At 33.4% G+C, this 16,022-nt stretch overlaps 1 protein-coding gene across 15 annotated transcripts in view; it reads right to left on the bottom strand.

Annotated features, from left to right (window-relative positions):
* The window catches only part of PARD3 (par-3 family cell polarity regulator), a 666,346-nt gene that overhangs the window by 395,037 nt on the left and 255,287 nt on the right, over positions 1-16,022 (bottom strand). For all 15 annotated transcript variants that reach the window (XM_052000522.1, XM_052000517.1, XM_052000520.1 and 12 more), the window contains exon 3: positions 7,266-7,446. In XM_052000522.1, coding sequence (XP_051856482.1) covers positions 7,266-7,446 — 181 coding nt within the window. The remainder of the gene's footprint in view (positions 1-7,265; positions 7,447-16,022) is intronic.

Raw genomic sequence — 16,022 nt, forward strand, 5'->3', positions numbered from 1 at the left:
CTGTACATCAAGAATGGGGAGCAAAGGACTATAGTACAGTAGAAAATAGCTATAGCAATCCCCAAGTTCAAGCCCCACTCAACTACAGATGTGTCTTCAGGAAAATCTTTTTATCTCCCCAGGCCTCAGTTTCCAATTCAGCTATAAAATTAAGCACTGGATTAGATGATCTCTAAGATCCCATCCAAGGCAAAATCTTTGAACCTGTGATACACAGATCTGGAATTAGTACTGCCTACTCTCATGCATGTCAGAACCCCTCTATGATTTATTGGTGGTTACCAACTGAAAAATTCATCACCTCACAAGCAACCTGAATTCTGAATTTGGGTAGATAGGTTGCGAAACACACAACCAAATCTTCAGTCTTGCAATCTTCATAATTTAGTAGGACCTGTCAGATTATGTGTTTCACTGGCTCAATCTCTGAGAACTCAAGGTCACCTCTAAGTCCAAAACACATGAGAAAGACACTTTGATAACAACCTCTATCACTCACCCTATGTATGGATAAATCAACAAGCATTCCTTAAGTGCTTCCAATGGACTAGATAGAATGTTGGGAGGATGAGGGGGTTCCAGCAAATTCATAACAGTCATGTGGGCTTATAATCAAATAAGAACAATAATTACCAACATGAGACAAATAACTGATATAAATGTGTCAAGGCAGCTTGTACAGTCACAGAAGGATCTCAGAAAAGTAAGAATCTATGACAGAACTGGATCAACATATGCTTTTCACTATTGTTTTTAAAAGACTGCGGTTAATATAAGCAAGAATGTTTCCTTATTCCTACAGCACAATGTTTTAATCTCATATCTGCTAAAAAAGACCAGTTTATGGGCTCAGCTCAAACACTTATGAGTTGTATCATCTTGGAAAGAAAAGTCGCTCCTCTGAGAAGATGTCTTTACTCACAAGTAAAATGGGGGAAATTATTATAGTTCCTCCTCTCCCAATTAGGAGAATCAAATGAGACAAAGGTTATAAAGTATGTTGTAAATATATAAAGTACTATGATCACTGCAAATTACTAATTTTTTTATTACCTAGAATATTCAGAGCCTCAACAATGAAAAGATTTTCACACACTAATAACCTTATATCCCATTAGAACAGAAAGCAATCTTGCAGGGGAACAAGGAAGATGTTGTGGGGAGGGGTATCTTGCTAGCTAGAATGCTTTGTTTATTTCTGAACAAAAGGAAATATCTGAATCTCATTAGAGAAAAATCTTTTACATCTGCCATCAATCAATTCAAATTGAATGAGAAATATTATGCACCATAGGAAGTTTGTTTTAAATTCTTAGAAATAGTAATAGTTTATTAATGTACATGGCACACATCAATATTTGCTCATTGATAAGAACAGTTGCTCTGATTTCAAAAAAAAGTTATATAGTATAATGGAGGAGGACAAAAGGCTTTAGAAGCCACCTCATCCAATCATCTCATGTTCTACTTGAAGACAACATCATCATCATCAACAACAACATTACTGGCATTTATATAGCCCTTTCAGGTGGACAAAATGTTTATCTCATTTGATCCTCCCAATAACTCTTGCAGGTGGGTAATAGTATTCTCCCCATTTTAAGAAAGGAAACAAGCAGATCGATGAAGAAACTTGAAAAAGACAGAAATTAAATAATTTGCCAGATCCACAATGCTAACGTGCACCTGACTCAAATCCCCCTGATGTCAGAAGGAACAATCTATTGACTATACCACCAAGATAAAATTCTGCAGCCTCACTCTTAACACTCATACTATCTCTTAACATATCCCAAAGAAATAAACAGATGAATTGTGATCTGGGAGGCAAGGAAGATAGGTGCTGCAGAAAGTAAATGCATTGGAAATGGAATCAGGAAAATCGGAGTTCAGATGTCAAATAAGGCACTAATTGTATGACTGTAAGCAAGTTACCCTCTCTGTCCTAGTTTCTTCATCTGTAAAATAGGAGTAATCACAGCATTTTTGTGGTTTGTCATGAGGATCTAATGAGATAATAGCTAATAGCTACCATTTATATAGTGTTTTAAGGTGTGCAGAGCACACTTTGTAAATATTATTATATTTTGTCCATAACAACTATTCTGGGAGGTAAGTGCTATGATTATCTCCATTAACCAAATGAAGAAATTGAGGCAAACAGAAGGTGCATTGCCTTGCCTAGAAACACATGTAGGTAAGGGCCTGAGAATGAATTTGTATTCGGGACTTCAAATACTCTTACTGTATGACCTGTCATATATATATATATATATATATATATATATATATATATATATATATATGTGTGTGTGTGTGTGTGTGTGTGTGTAGAGAGAGAGAGAGAGAGAGAGGACTTCTGCAAACATTAATAAGCTGTTTAATGAGAGCTATTAAGTGTTACATTTTACAAAATATATATTACATTACATTATGTTATATTATTTGTATATGTATGTAATATAAAAACTGCATATGGCATTTTCCCTAATTACTACTTTTAACAGAACATTCAGCTAATAAAACCAGAATATTATAGTTTAAAATGAAGAAGAACCAACCTTGGGCAAAATATTTCACATGCTGAGGGGAAAAATGTTATTTTTCATTTAAAAGCTTTTTGGGTTAATTCACTATTCCACCACAAAGACTATTAACTATAGTTCAAATCTTGTGATCTAGTGAACTAAGGGACCAATTTCATTTTGTTGCTATATATTAATACTTCACTTATTGCTTGATATTCCTTTGGAAAGGAATGTGCTCTTTTATCTAAATACACTATGTAAATATCAAATATAATTTTAAAATGAATTGCAAAACCAAATTCTTCAATGGTAATACTGTTTAAGTGAATTTAAAAATCTAAAGAAAGACTTCTTTCTGATACTGTACATCAGTATTTTTTTAAGCTTTTATTTATATTATTTAAATGCAGTTCTGTGGAACAAACAAGTTGGTTCATAGACAGTGCACCCGCTGCTGAACTGCTGTCGCCTGACATCCTGTCTTATCTGCCAAATTGCTCATTAGGTTTGGCAATTTTCACCTGCGCCTCCAGTTTATATTTCAGCAGGGAATAAACATCAGTCTGCTTTAACAATCTTCTGCAGATAGCTTGTTGGAAACAGAGTCACCCCCATCTTCCTTCTACCATCCCCCCAATAAAAGAAAATCGCATGCTATTTACGTCTGTTTTTAAAATGCTCATCCAACTGATGAAATCTAACTACTGTATGGAAAACTGGCATAGCTTCCATTTTTTCAGTATTCCATAGCTTATAATCATGCTAAGTTACAGCACATTAATTATATCAAAGCTTTTATTAAAAATGTCAATGACCTTATTCACTCAAATTAATACATTATAAAAGAAAATACAAAATGAAACTAACTATACATATACATACACACATATATTATAAATACATATATATGTATATATGTATACACACATACACATATATTTCAGAAAAGAAAAGAAATTCTTTTTCCAATTGTGTGGGACCCATAGAACTTTTACTCTTAGGAAAAAGAGTATAGTAGAGTTTCTTAGGAAAAAGGAATAGTAGAGTAATTTATAAACAAACAATAGAGATAACTTGGCAGCCAAAACCAAAAGGTAGGTCAAAGTGCCATCAAAGTCTTCCACCATTGCCCAGTGACCTTGATTATTGTCAAGAGTCATTATAGAAAAATGGAGAAACTCTTTCTGGGCAAAAAGCAAGAGAGATATAAAACAAAATGTCTAAAACTCCACAAAACAACTTCAGATGGAATACTGTTTTTCATTTTACAGAAGTAAAATATTCACCACCAACCCTGCAATTAGCTAGAAAATTACAATAATTACAGCAATTTTGTATCCCATCTCCAATCCAATTAATAGATATATGACCTTGTCAACACGTAATAATCAGATTGCATCTACAACAAAACTGGATGAGTTTTATATGCTGAATAGAACTTGCGCAGTAAGAAGGTAATTATTTGAAATACTGAGAATACTATTTGTATGCCACGCTCCACTTCACAAGTTAAAAGGAAATACAATAGGGATCTTATTTCTATTTCCAATATATATTTAAATCAAATACTTGAAATGGTATGTCTAATACCAGTTAATGTTAAGAGGATGAATATCAGCACTGATCTTAGATCTTTTTCAAATAGAAAATGCATTGTGGATAATTTTTTTAAGAAGAAAAAATATTAAAACTAAGAAATTTGGAGTGAAGATAATAATCACATTTCACATAGAATTCCATATCCACTATTGAATACTATTCTAACATTATTAAAATTTTTACTCTGAGATATGTATGTATATATAATTTAAATCAACTAGCATCACTATGCCAGATAGCAAGAATACATTAAGTATTTTTTATTATGACCTTTAAATGTCAAATAACTTGTAAATAGCCAGTATATTTACAATGTATTTAAGAACTTTTAAAAAGAAGAAACCCAATTATGAATTATTTCTGCTTTTGTTATGTTCAGTATCTCTATTAAGGCCTAGAATTTTGAGCTACAAGAATCATAGCAGTTATGTAGTGTGACTCATTCATTTTACATATGTGGAAATTCAGGCCCGAAGAATTCAAATTTGTCCAAAGATAGTCTGTGTCAGGAATGGGTTTACAAATATTGTGTCTAATTAAAATAACCCTAAATGCTTCCACTCATCATTTCTCTGTGGCTTAGTCTACTTTGACTTACATAAAGCAAGTTTGAACATTCATTGGGATATATTTGTCAGAGCTGAGGTGATATCACTTCCAACAGCCTAATTATGAGGGCACTGGCCCATAAGCCTAGTTCAAATGAGGAATCCTTGGAAAAGGCTTCCAAATTCCTTAAATAGTGATCTAGTCATCCATGGAATTATGTCAATATTTATACCTTTCTCATATGTTCACCAAGTTTATATTTTGTCTTATATGTATACATGTTTCATATCCACACTACATTTTAAATGCCTTAATAACAAGGATTGAACTTCCTTATTTTGGTTCCTGAAGATAATAGATGTTTATAATATGTGGAATTGTTTTTTAAAATTTTTTTAGGTGAAGCCCTCTAAATTTGTCTGAAGTAGGTGAGACAGTTAAATTTTTGATATCGTAGAATACAAGTAGTCAACCTTAAAAGGACATAAATCATATATGTCACCTTGTACGCAGTGGGCATTGAACATATTTGTTTAACTGCCAAGATTTCAAAAGATATAGATTAAAAAAGCAAAACAAGAAAGTGGGATTCACAATCTCTCAAAAGTAGCTGCACAAACCCTTTACAATTATGTTGCAAATTTCACATCTCCTTGGGAACTGGTAGCGAAGCTTAAACCATGGACTGGATTTCAAAAGCAAGGTTTGATCAAAGTTTAGTGGGGGGAGAGGAGGAGATGCAGGGGAGAAGGGAGGAGTTTGTGCTAAAAACAGGTGAGATAAGGGCTATAAAAGATTCAAATTGCAATACTTGGAAGAACAAAAACTACAAAAAATTCTGTTCAACCTATAGCAATTTGCTTCCTTCTTCCTGAAAGAGATGACCAAATTCAAATTCTACATGAAACTCAATAAACAACTGCATACAGAAGGTATTAAGGAGCGGTATTGTCATTAATAAAATTTGGATAGACAAGAAATTTATCAAAGAGACAATCATCTCTTTTAGATATCTCAATATCTATATCAATAAGATATCTCAATAAATTATGTAACCTTGAAGCCCACATGTTTCAAAGAAGAGTCAAACTGGAATGTCTTGTAGCACAGTTTCTGCTCTAGTTTCTACAAAAGCCTTTTCACTTCCCACTTTATGCCTTTGTCTCACTTGTGATTGCTTCTTGTCCAGATGATAGAAAGCAATTTCAGTAAGTGGTTAACTTAATTGGTTTGCATCCACACATGATCCTCCAGGGCATCACTTACATATCCCATCATGCAGTATGTGGCTCCTAAATTCTATGCTCTTCTAGAAATGACACTTGGCTGAAAATTTCTAAGGAGGTGACAGGTTTGTTCACAGTTGAAGCCAACATCATCACTTTTTTTTTCATAATTCTGCTTATTTCCCCCTACCTTGGAGAGACATAAAAATGAAGAACAGTATCTGCATGTCTATGAATATTACTTCATGGTACCAGCCAAGTCACTAAAGTGCAATAATCCCCAATCAACAAAAGAGGGAGGGACAGACTGATTTAGAGAGAACAAAGTAGAGAAAATAAAACTCTACTCACCCAGAGCTACCTAATGGTACCAATAAAACAAGGACTCAAAGTGAGGATACTGAACTTCATGGCCTCTAAAGTCTCTTCCAGCTCAAAAATCTATGATCCAATGATTCCCATTCAGCAACTATAATGTTATCATAGTTATGTTTCAAAACAGAACTTTCTGTAATAGCAACTTGCAGTCTGTCTTTAAACCAGCTTATTTATAAATTTCAAAGTCTTGATGTACTATTGGATTAACAATATCAAAAAATCATAGATTTAGGGTTGCATGGAATCTTAGAAGCAATCAAATCCATTATTTCTTTTTTATAAATAAGGACACAAAGACATAGAGATGGTTAAGTGATTTGCTTATGATCACACACCTAGCAAATACTGTGAGGTTAAAAAAAAAAAACAACCATATCTGCCTGTACCCTAATGCCATGATCTGTCAACTAGAACTTACATATTCTGGGGAAACAATACCAGTTATCAAGTTCAAAATGTCAGTTCTTTATCCTGATGATCTTCAACTGACAAGATGGGACCATATCTATCTTTGAAATGAAATTGTTCCTTTTTTCCTGTTAATCTGACTCTAGGTTGACAGGACAAATAGCAAAAGAAGCATGCCACAAAAATTGTTTAGGGAATTTACTTGCTAATTAACCTTATTCCTTTGCTTTTTCCCACTAACCATACTTTGTGTTCAATTTCATTATATTGTGTCAAACAGGGCACCAAGGTAAATAACCATACTTGTAATTTTGCCTGCAATAAGATCATAATTTAAATTTGGCTATGCAATTAAAAGGTCCTATCAGGATAAAGTCAAGTCTACTCAAACTATTAAAATGAAAAATAAGCTTATTTACCTCCCTTGCAAGAGGCATTTGTTCAGGCTCTGCTCTTTAATCAGCTTCTGATAAACACAGACTGTGAATTCCATTCACAGTAGCATGAAAGGGTAACAAAAGTTGGGTTCCCTGTAAATTAAGATGAAATGTGCAGAGCAACAAGAGCTTTCACTTACTTGCACGAAGAACGGAAGGCGTGACCTCAATTTCACTTGCTGCTTGGTAGGGCTGAAAGGCTGAAACATTGTTGGCGCTAAGCTCACTGCCAAAAATCTCTGGACTCTGAGTGCCAGTAGAACTCGCACTGGTGCCATCACCTCCATGGTGTGGATCTTGTTCATCAAATATAGCGACCAGCTGTTCAAAGCAAGAAAAGCCTCAGTTAAATAAGGTCAATTGAATACTTATCAGAAAGAAAGAAATACTACTTTTAATATCTATCTATAGAATCAGAAGCTGTTAGCTGTTATTTAATAATAATATTTGTGAAGAATTTTGAAATCTAGTTTGATTTTTACAATAAATATGAAGGGGAAAAAATAAAAATGAAATTATCATGTAAAAAAAATAGGACAACAGGTTCAGAATAATGACATAGTTCATTTAAGAATATGCTCTTAATAAACAGTACTTTACTAAACCTATACTATATCTTGGAATTGTAGGGGAGGGGGCAATGCTCCATCAGCTCACAGCTTCCTCTCATGTTCCAAGACAATGAGTCCTCTAAACTTTATCACTAACTTTCTTTACTTTTGTGCCATGAATTCATTTGACAATGTAGGGAAGACCATTGACAACTTCTCAAGATAATGTTTTAAATAATTAAGGAAAATGATAAATTACTATTAGATAATATTGAAAACAGAAGTATAAGGATGCAAAATGATCAATTTCAATTATCAATTTCACCCAAGCTGATGGGCTCCTTCATGTCTATCCAGAGATACTTTGACCCAGGTTTAAAAAAAAAAAAAAACAGATCTAAAGCAAATCCAAATTATAGAAGAAATACTAATGCCTATGAGTTTTTTAGATGTCATCACAGACTTGAATTCATTTAGTTTAAAAAAGGGCTCAGATCAAAACTCAGGACCTGAATAGCTAATCAAACATATTTTCTACAATATTTTAAATTTATTACATAGTATTCTAAAACCTACATAAGTTCTGCAGAAAATAAAAATTTTAAATACAAATAAAGATTCTACCTTCTAATTCGAGGTGCCCTTTCCTACACACAATATAAAGATTCCTCCTATTATATTTTAAAGTGCTGAACTTAGGTTCAGAGGACCAGAATTTGAAAACCTTCTATGCAATTTTGAATATATTTAACCTTGCTAGGCTCTGGTTTCTAATCTTTAAAAAGAAAGAAGAGAATAACGATTTATATCCTACTATCATGTGCTAGGCACTGTGCTAAGCACTTTATAGATATTATTTTTGATCCTTTTATTGATCCTATTATTATCCCCATTTTACAATCTAGGAAACTGAGATACATAGAGATTAAGTGATTTGTCCAATCACATACCTAGGAAGTGTCTGAAGCCAGATCTCATATCAGGTGTTCCTGATTCCAAGCACAGCCTTTATTATGCTATCAGCTGCCTCTACAAAAAGTCATATTTGATAACTTCCTTCCAGTTAGCAATTTATAGTTGTATTTATCTTTATTATCCTACTCCTGGAAGAACTAAACATACTGATTCCATTATTTTATGCAAATTTTGCCACTTGACAATCCTAACCAACTCTCAGGCACAAAAATATAAGAGTCTATCTTCAAATAAATAAATAAATGAAGGCACATTAGTTCAAACCAGAACAATGTGAAGTATAAAGAAAGGACTTTTGACATATTTATGAGAACAGAAACCCTTTGACATTCTGTCTTTAGAATCTTTCCTCACAATGAAAACATGAAATTTCCTTCAGAAATAATTCTCTGAGGAGTTTTTATCTAAAATAAATAAATAAATTAAGAATTATAATAAAAGTATTAAAACATGGTAGATACTGAATTAGGGGTTATTAATATGATTTACTCATTTTCACAGAAATTGTTCCTGTTTCATGCCACTCTGATTACATACAAATAACAACATTTGAGGACTAAATCAAAGAAACCGATTCTCAAAGAAACCGATTCTCAAACACATTTCATTGTCTATATATTACATTTTGATATTTAATAATAAATACCCAAAAGCTCATGTGCTAAAAATTTTAGAATGTGATCATTGAGTATATATGTGGCTATTTGTTTTTTAAAAGACTGGACTATAACTGGAAAGAATTTACCCTTCACATCTGTCTCATTAGGAATCCCTAACTTTTTTTCAAAGGTCAGCTCAAAGGACATCTCCTATATTGAGCCATTCCATTCCTAATCTCCCCACAACTACTAGACCATATTGTAGATAGGACTGACAGACAGACAGATATTGGTTACAATCACATTTCCTCTGATAGAATCCTTTAGGCAGAAACTATTGTTTTTGTCTTTGTATCCCTAGTGTTTAGAAGTTATTCTCAATCTCTCTCTTTCTCTCTCTCTCCCTTCCTCCCTCTCTCCCTCTCTTCCTCTGTGTGTGTGTGTGTGTGTGTGTGTGTGTGTATTGAACTGAAAAAGTGTCAGGGTAGAGACAATTATTGATGTGTTCTATTTTGAAGGAAATAAAATTAATTTTATAATTAATTTTACATGGTGAACTACAGAGCCATATCCTTCCTGTAGTTTGGAAATAAAAATTTAGAATTTCAGTAAATTGTATAATTCACCATTGAACTTGAATATAAAGATTATATATACAAATTAATTTCAGTAATTATCTTTAGCTTTTTTAGAAAGTAATTTTATAAAATATGGACTGTGCCATGAACAAATGCTATTTGAATGTCAGCAACAGCATCCCAGTTGGCTATCTGCAACATACCAATAATTCTACAACTTAAGTGCCAGGTGCAAATATGAAGCAATTTTATATTAAATTGCTGAGAATGTAATTTTTGTAAAATTCTTCAGTGGTTGAAAAAACACATAGTGAGACTGAAACCAGGACAGATCTTTCTCAGAAACCAATGGCCTTTTAATAAATCACTATCAGGTCCACCTTCAATTTTAATGTAATTACTTAGTACTATCAAATATATAAAGAACCCCATGCACAAATCCTTCTTTCAGTAACTGCTGAGTCCTGTCCACTGGGCAATTCAAAAGCCCCATGAATTGAGCATAAGTGCTGTGACATGTCACTTGCAAATAATTTGACTAAGATGTTTGAAGTCTACCTTTCTGTCAAGCTGTAGGACACATCAATTCACTTTTATGAAACTTAAGGTTCTTAGAAGAAAAGTCAAATAATTCTCACCAATAAATGTCTAAAAAGCATTTTGACATCTTTGGTAAAAATCAACATGGAATCTAGAACTTAACAGTTTTTGACAATGCTACATTTGTGGAAGAAAGACAAACACCCAGATGAATCACTATTTTGCCCACAGACATATCCACAATATCAATATAACTTGATTGGCATATGGGAAGCCAAATGAAAGAGAGTAATCATACACTGGTTTTCTTTCCCTCACAGGTGATCCAGATAAATGTCTTCCAGAAAGATTATTCCAAATTTTTTTTATCCCAATGACTCTAATATCTCTACCAGAGGTGGTAGGGAAGGGAAGAATAAGACATTTATTCCCATGTTCCAGAGCATAGTTTCAGATTTTGCATCTTTTTAAATGTAGGATCCTCTGCACTTCATTTAGTTTGTCAAGTAAGTAAAAGATCCTTTAGGGAAAGGTAGGATAGGGCTATGTATATTTTAAAGTGATTTGTGATAATTATGATTTTTTTTTCATTCTATTTATCTAAGAGACCATTAAAAGTAATAATGAAGCCTCAGAAGAAAAAGAAAAGTCTATCTAGGACTTCTTGGCAATTCTTTAGGTTGCCCATACCTCTGCAATTGAGCCTTCACACTCTTGATTTTCTTGATTTACTCAATAATAGCTGAGTCTGAAGTTCTAGATGAAAATGAAATGTGTAATTCAACCCAGGTATGAGTAAAGTAGTAAGTAAGTAGTAAAATAGTTTTTAAAAAAAAACCCATACCTGGAGTTTTCTTAGCCAAATAATTTGAAAGGGCATTGTACTATGTACATCAAAGAATTGTTCAAAAACCCAATGATGATAGGCCAAGCCAATTTCCAACAAAATATTTGCCAGCATTATGTAATAATTTTTCCAACTAGGTTGAAAGAAAAATGGCAATTAGCAATCCTATTTATTTTACTGATTGAGAAAGTCTGGTCCATGCTGCCAAAGATGATTCAATAGCAAATCCACATGGCTTTTCCTCACTCTTACTTCTCTTTCTGCACTTAGTTACATATCACTATAGTTATATGTCAGTCTTCATGAAGAATACTAAAAACAGAGACTATACAGTCTCCTTGAGCAGCCGATTTCACAGTTTATGAACCTGACAGTCTCTTAATTTACATCTATTTCCTCAGGTTCAGTGATTGTGAAGACAAAGGTTAACTAACAGCCCTGTTTACCCTTCTATTTAAAAACAAAAAAGCCAAAACTGAACTAATAATCAAAGCACGAAATAAATAGTTTAATATAAGAATAAAAACCTGTTTTCATATTCTGAATTTTGGTCATTAAGAAGATCCAAAACATAAGGAAAAAATGTTAAGAAATGGGCATGATCATGAATATCCTTTCTTACAGCCACTCCCTTTCTTAACCTAAAATGATCTACCTAGAATCAAAACATATCATACTCCATTGTCTCATTTTCTCTGCAATGTGAAAATGAAACAAACTGGAAGAGTTGGTATTAAATTCACTTCACAGTAGGTTTGAGAGGAAATTGTCCATACTTGCCATATATTTCAATCTTCTAAGGTCAGGGGTACTAAGCCAAACCAATCACATGACAAAAGTAAAGATATGGTTTATAAAAGACAGAGACTAGGAGAGAGAAAAAGACAATAAAAAATCATAATGCCTATAGCATCAAGCATACAGTCAGCATTTTCTTTAGTGAATTTGCCCAAGAACAGGAAAAAGGCAGGTAGACATTCATATATGTTCATTAGTAGATACCACAATAAGACAATGCATAAGAAAGACTCCAGTACAAGGGCAAAAAAAAAAAAAATAATAATAATCTTAATTACTATCAAAAAGTATAAAGAGAAGTCTGATCTTTGATAAATCTAAGGTTTTTATTTTCTTTTTTTATTTATTAACACATTGCATTATGAATCATATTGGGAGAGAAAAATCAGAGCAAAAGGGGAAAACCATGGGAGGAAAAAAAAAAAAACGGAAAAAGGAAGTGAATATAGCATGTGTCGATCGATTTACATTTAGTCTCCTTTGTTCTTCTTCTGGATGCAGATGGCATTTTCTGTCTATTGGGATTGCTTTGGATCGCTGAATCACTGAGAAGAACCAAGCTTTTCAAAGTTGATCATGGCCCATTCTTGCTGTTAGTGTGTACAATGTATTCCTGGTTCTGCTTGTTTCACTCAGTACATGTAAATCTTTCCAGGCCTCATTTTTTTATAGAACAATAATATTCCATTAGTTTCATATACCACAACTTGTTCAGTCATTCCCCAAATAATGGGTATCTACTCATTTTCCAATCCTTTGCTAAAAAGAGCTGCTACAAATATTTTTGTACATATAGGTTCTTTTTCCTCCGTTACGATTTCTTTGGGATACAGACCCAGTAATGGCATGTGGGGTCAAAGGGGTATGATGCACAGTTTTATAGCCCTTTGGGCATAATTCCAGGTTGTTCTCCAAAGTGGTTGGATTTCACAACACTAACAATGCATTCATTAGTATTCCAGTTTTCCCACACCCCCTCCAATATTTATCATCTTTCCCTGTCACCTTACATTGCAAAATTTTTAAGAAAAAACTCTCTATACAGTGATAACTGCTTAGGAAACTGGGAACCAGTTTGGCCAAAAATAAATTTAGATAATCATCTTATTTTATAGACCACAATAACTTGCAAATGGATTGTGGGAGTTTATAGGGAAAGAAAAGATTTAATTTCTGTTTTAATACATACAAGAAATTCCTAACGTGGAGATGATTTTTACCTATCCAGATTATAAACTCTTTAGTAATCTAAGATTTTAAAGATCTGCTGCCTAATCACCAAAACATTAAGTAATTTGACAATAGTCACTCAATAAGTAAACTTGGTCACTATAACAAGACACCCCTCAAGAGACAGAAAACCAGCTATGGAAAGGAGATGATTTCATAATCTGTCACAGCAAATATTATTCTAGTCAAAACAGACTACTTCAAAAATCAAGTGCTTTTTCAAGAATAAAATAAATGAAAGTAATCTGAGAAAAAAAAATTTCAGAGTTGTTCCCTAAGAAGATCTAATACTCAAATTCTAGAGAGAATTGGCAAAAGTATGTAAAATAAATACCTAAACAGACATATGATCTAAGAATAGGACTGGAATATAAAAGAAAAAAAAGTATATATAATCAAGTAAAAAGTACCCTAAATAAAATAATCAGAATCATCAAAGAAATATACATTTTAAAAATCCAAAGGTATCATTTAATCCTCATAAAATCAGTTGAGGATTTTTTTTTTAATTCTGTGTTAGTGGGTATGTGGGAGATTTACTAATGCTGGATCTCTGAATTAGTCCAAATGCTCTGGGAAGTTATTTGGAAATAACCAAGTTTTAATACTGTTCATAAGCTGATAAAAGGAGTTCACAATCCAAAAACTGACAATTAGTTGGATACCTTGGGGATAGCATGGTGCCCTGGCATATAATAGGTGCTTCATAAATATTGATTGACTGGCTGATTGAAAGACTTAAGAACTCAAAGTAATACAAATACCAACCAGGATTCCATAAGACTAAAAATGAAAATGCTACCCATCTCTTGTCAAAGGATGCAGTGTGCAAATGAAACATTCCAGGAAGATATGAAAAAAAGCAGAATTTTGTTTTGTTTGACTATACACACACACACACACACACACACTTGTTACAAGAGTTTGTTTCTTCTTTTTTCCCCTGCCCCCCCCCCAAAAAAATGGCTAGGGGAAGGAGAAAGCTTTTTTTTAAAAGTGCATAAAACAGAACCTAAATAACAATATATAGAATTGCTACAATTCTGTAAGTGGAAGACTTTTGTAAATGGTAATAATACTAGTAAAAGAAATATGTGTGCACTCAGATATGAGAGTTCACCAAAATCTCAAATCCCACTGAGTGGGCAAGTGCCCAGTCTTTCAATCAGCAAAATCCAGAGTATCTGACCAGAGTCAGAGGTTATTGTTCCCACAAGAGTTAGCAAGATCCTATAAGAAGGCACTATTTCTCAGTCCCAGGTACCTGACATTATGCTTTGCTTAGGTACTGAAGAGAAAGACATCCACCTGTGCTACCCCTAGGCTGTGCTGCTTAAATTCAAAATCTAGACTTGCACTTTGATATCCCTCAGGATGACACATGCTGTTTCACCTGCTGAGCCTTCAGACTAATTAGACTCCCTCTTTAAGATTTGTGTTCAGCTAATAGCCATGAGTATGTCAACCCCATACCACAATGAAAATATGCAAATGATCATAGCCAGAAGGGAGCTGACCCACTTGTCAACACCATAGCTGATATAATGAGGGTTTCCCTACTATCAAGAAGGCAGCAGCATTACCTATACCCATTCTGTAGGTACAACTATATACATTATGCTGCAGATCCTAAAATGCAGATGAAAACTGGAATTTACCTCCTAAAATAAAGCAAAATAATTTCAAATTGCCTAATCACCAATATTTGACCTAATTCAAAAAGAGGTAGGAGGGGACTAATTAGAGCTGAAGGATGATCTAGCGCTGTTTTTTTTCTAAGTGACCAGTGTAAAGACCCATAGAAGCAGTATATTCAAGAGCAAATTAATGAGGTAGCGGCAAATTATCATTAGGACATGAAAGAAATAACTATGAAATCAATTTGTAAGCTTTCTGATGACTGAACTTACTTTAATGACATGGAGACAGCACTAAATACTTAATCATTCTATGAACTTTACTTGCTGACATGGTTCATTAAAAACTCATTTAAATAAAGCTACTGTTTCATTGGACTAAGTGAATACATAGTAAAGTAACACATTTCCCCAAAAATTGTCTGATTGTATCACAACCTCAAACTCAGAATTTGCCAGGAGAAAAAAATTATCCAAATCATGAAAGAATCTTAAGCAGATGGATGTATTGATTAGTTCCTGCTTGATTTACAAAGCTGAAATTCACTACTGCAAAGTGTGAGGGAATCCTAATTCTTAGGAAGTTAAAAGTCAGCAGGACTCCTTTTACTGTTAGACCATGGACAGCTAATATCTATTTCAACTTTCCAATTCATAGCTTCAACCTTAACTGGACCAAGTGGCTGCAATGATCACTATCTCAGGTACTCATACTCCTATAATATGGCTCCATCAACGTCCTCAGAGAAGTTCATCTTATATAATATAAATGAAAAGAAAGTGGGATTTACAAAACATTGGAACTGTGACCAACTTTTTTTTTTAACCACATTTGTATAGAAATCATTTTAATAAGATACAAAACAGTAGAACGCCAGTAACACTGAAATTTTGGGAAGGATGATAGGGTGGGAAGGTGATGATAACTAATTCAAAGACTTAGGTACAAATCCTTTCCCTGTGACTGTTTTTGTGACCTTGAATCCATCATTTAGTCTCCACAGTTCATCTATAAAATGAGGTTGGACTAGATGATAGTTCTAAACCTAAATCTAAGATTCCATTCACACAAAACAGATGATGATATGATTCATGAAAAATTTACTTGCCATATCCCAGCCCTGTTCTCTACACAAAAGGGA

The sequence above is a fragment of the Antechinus flavipes genome, chromosome 5, assembly GCF_016432865.1.
Source record: "Antechinus flavipes isolate AdamAnt ecotype Samford, QLD, Australia chromosome 5, AdamAnt_v2, whole genome shotgun sequence".
In the NCBI taxonomy this organism is placed as follows: domain Eukaryota; kingdom Metazoa; phylum Chordata; class Mammalia; order Dasyuromorphia; family Dasyuridae; genus Antechinus; species Antechinus flavipes.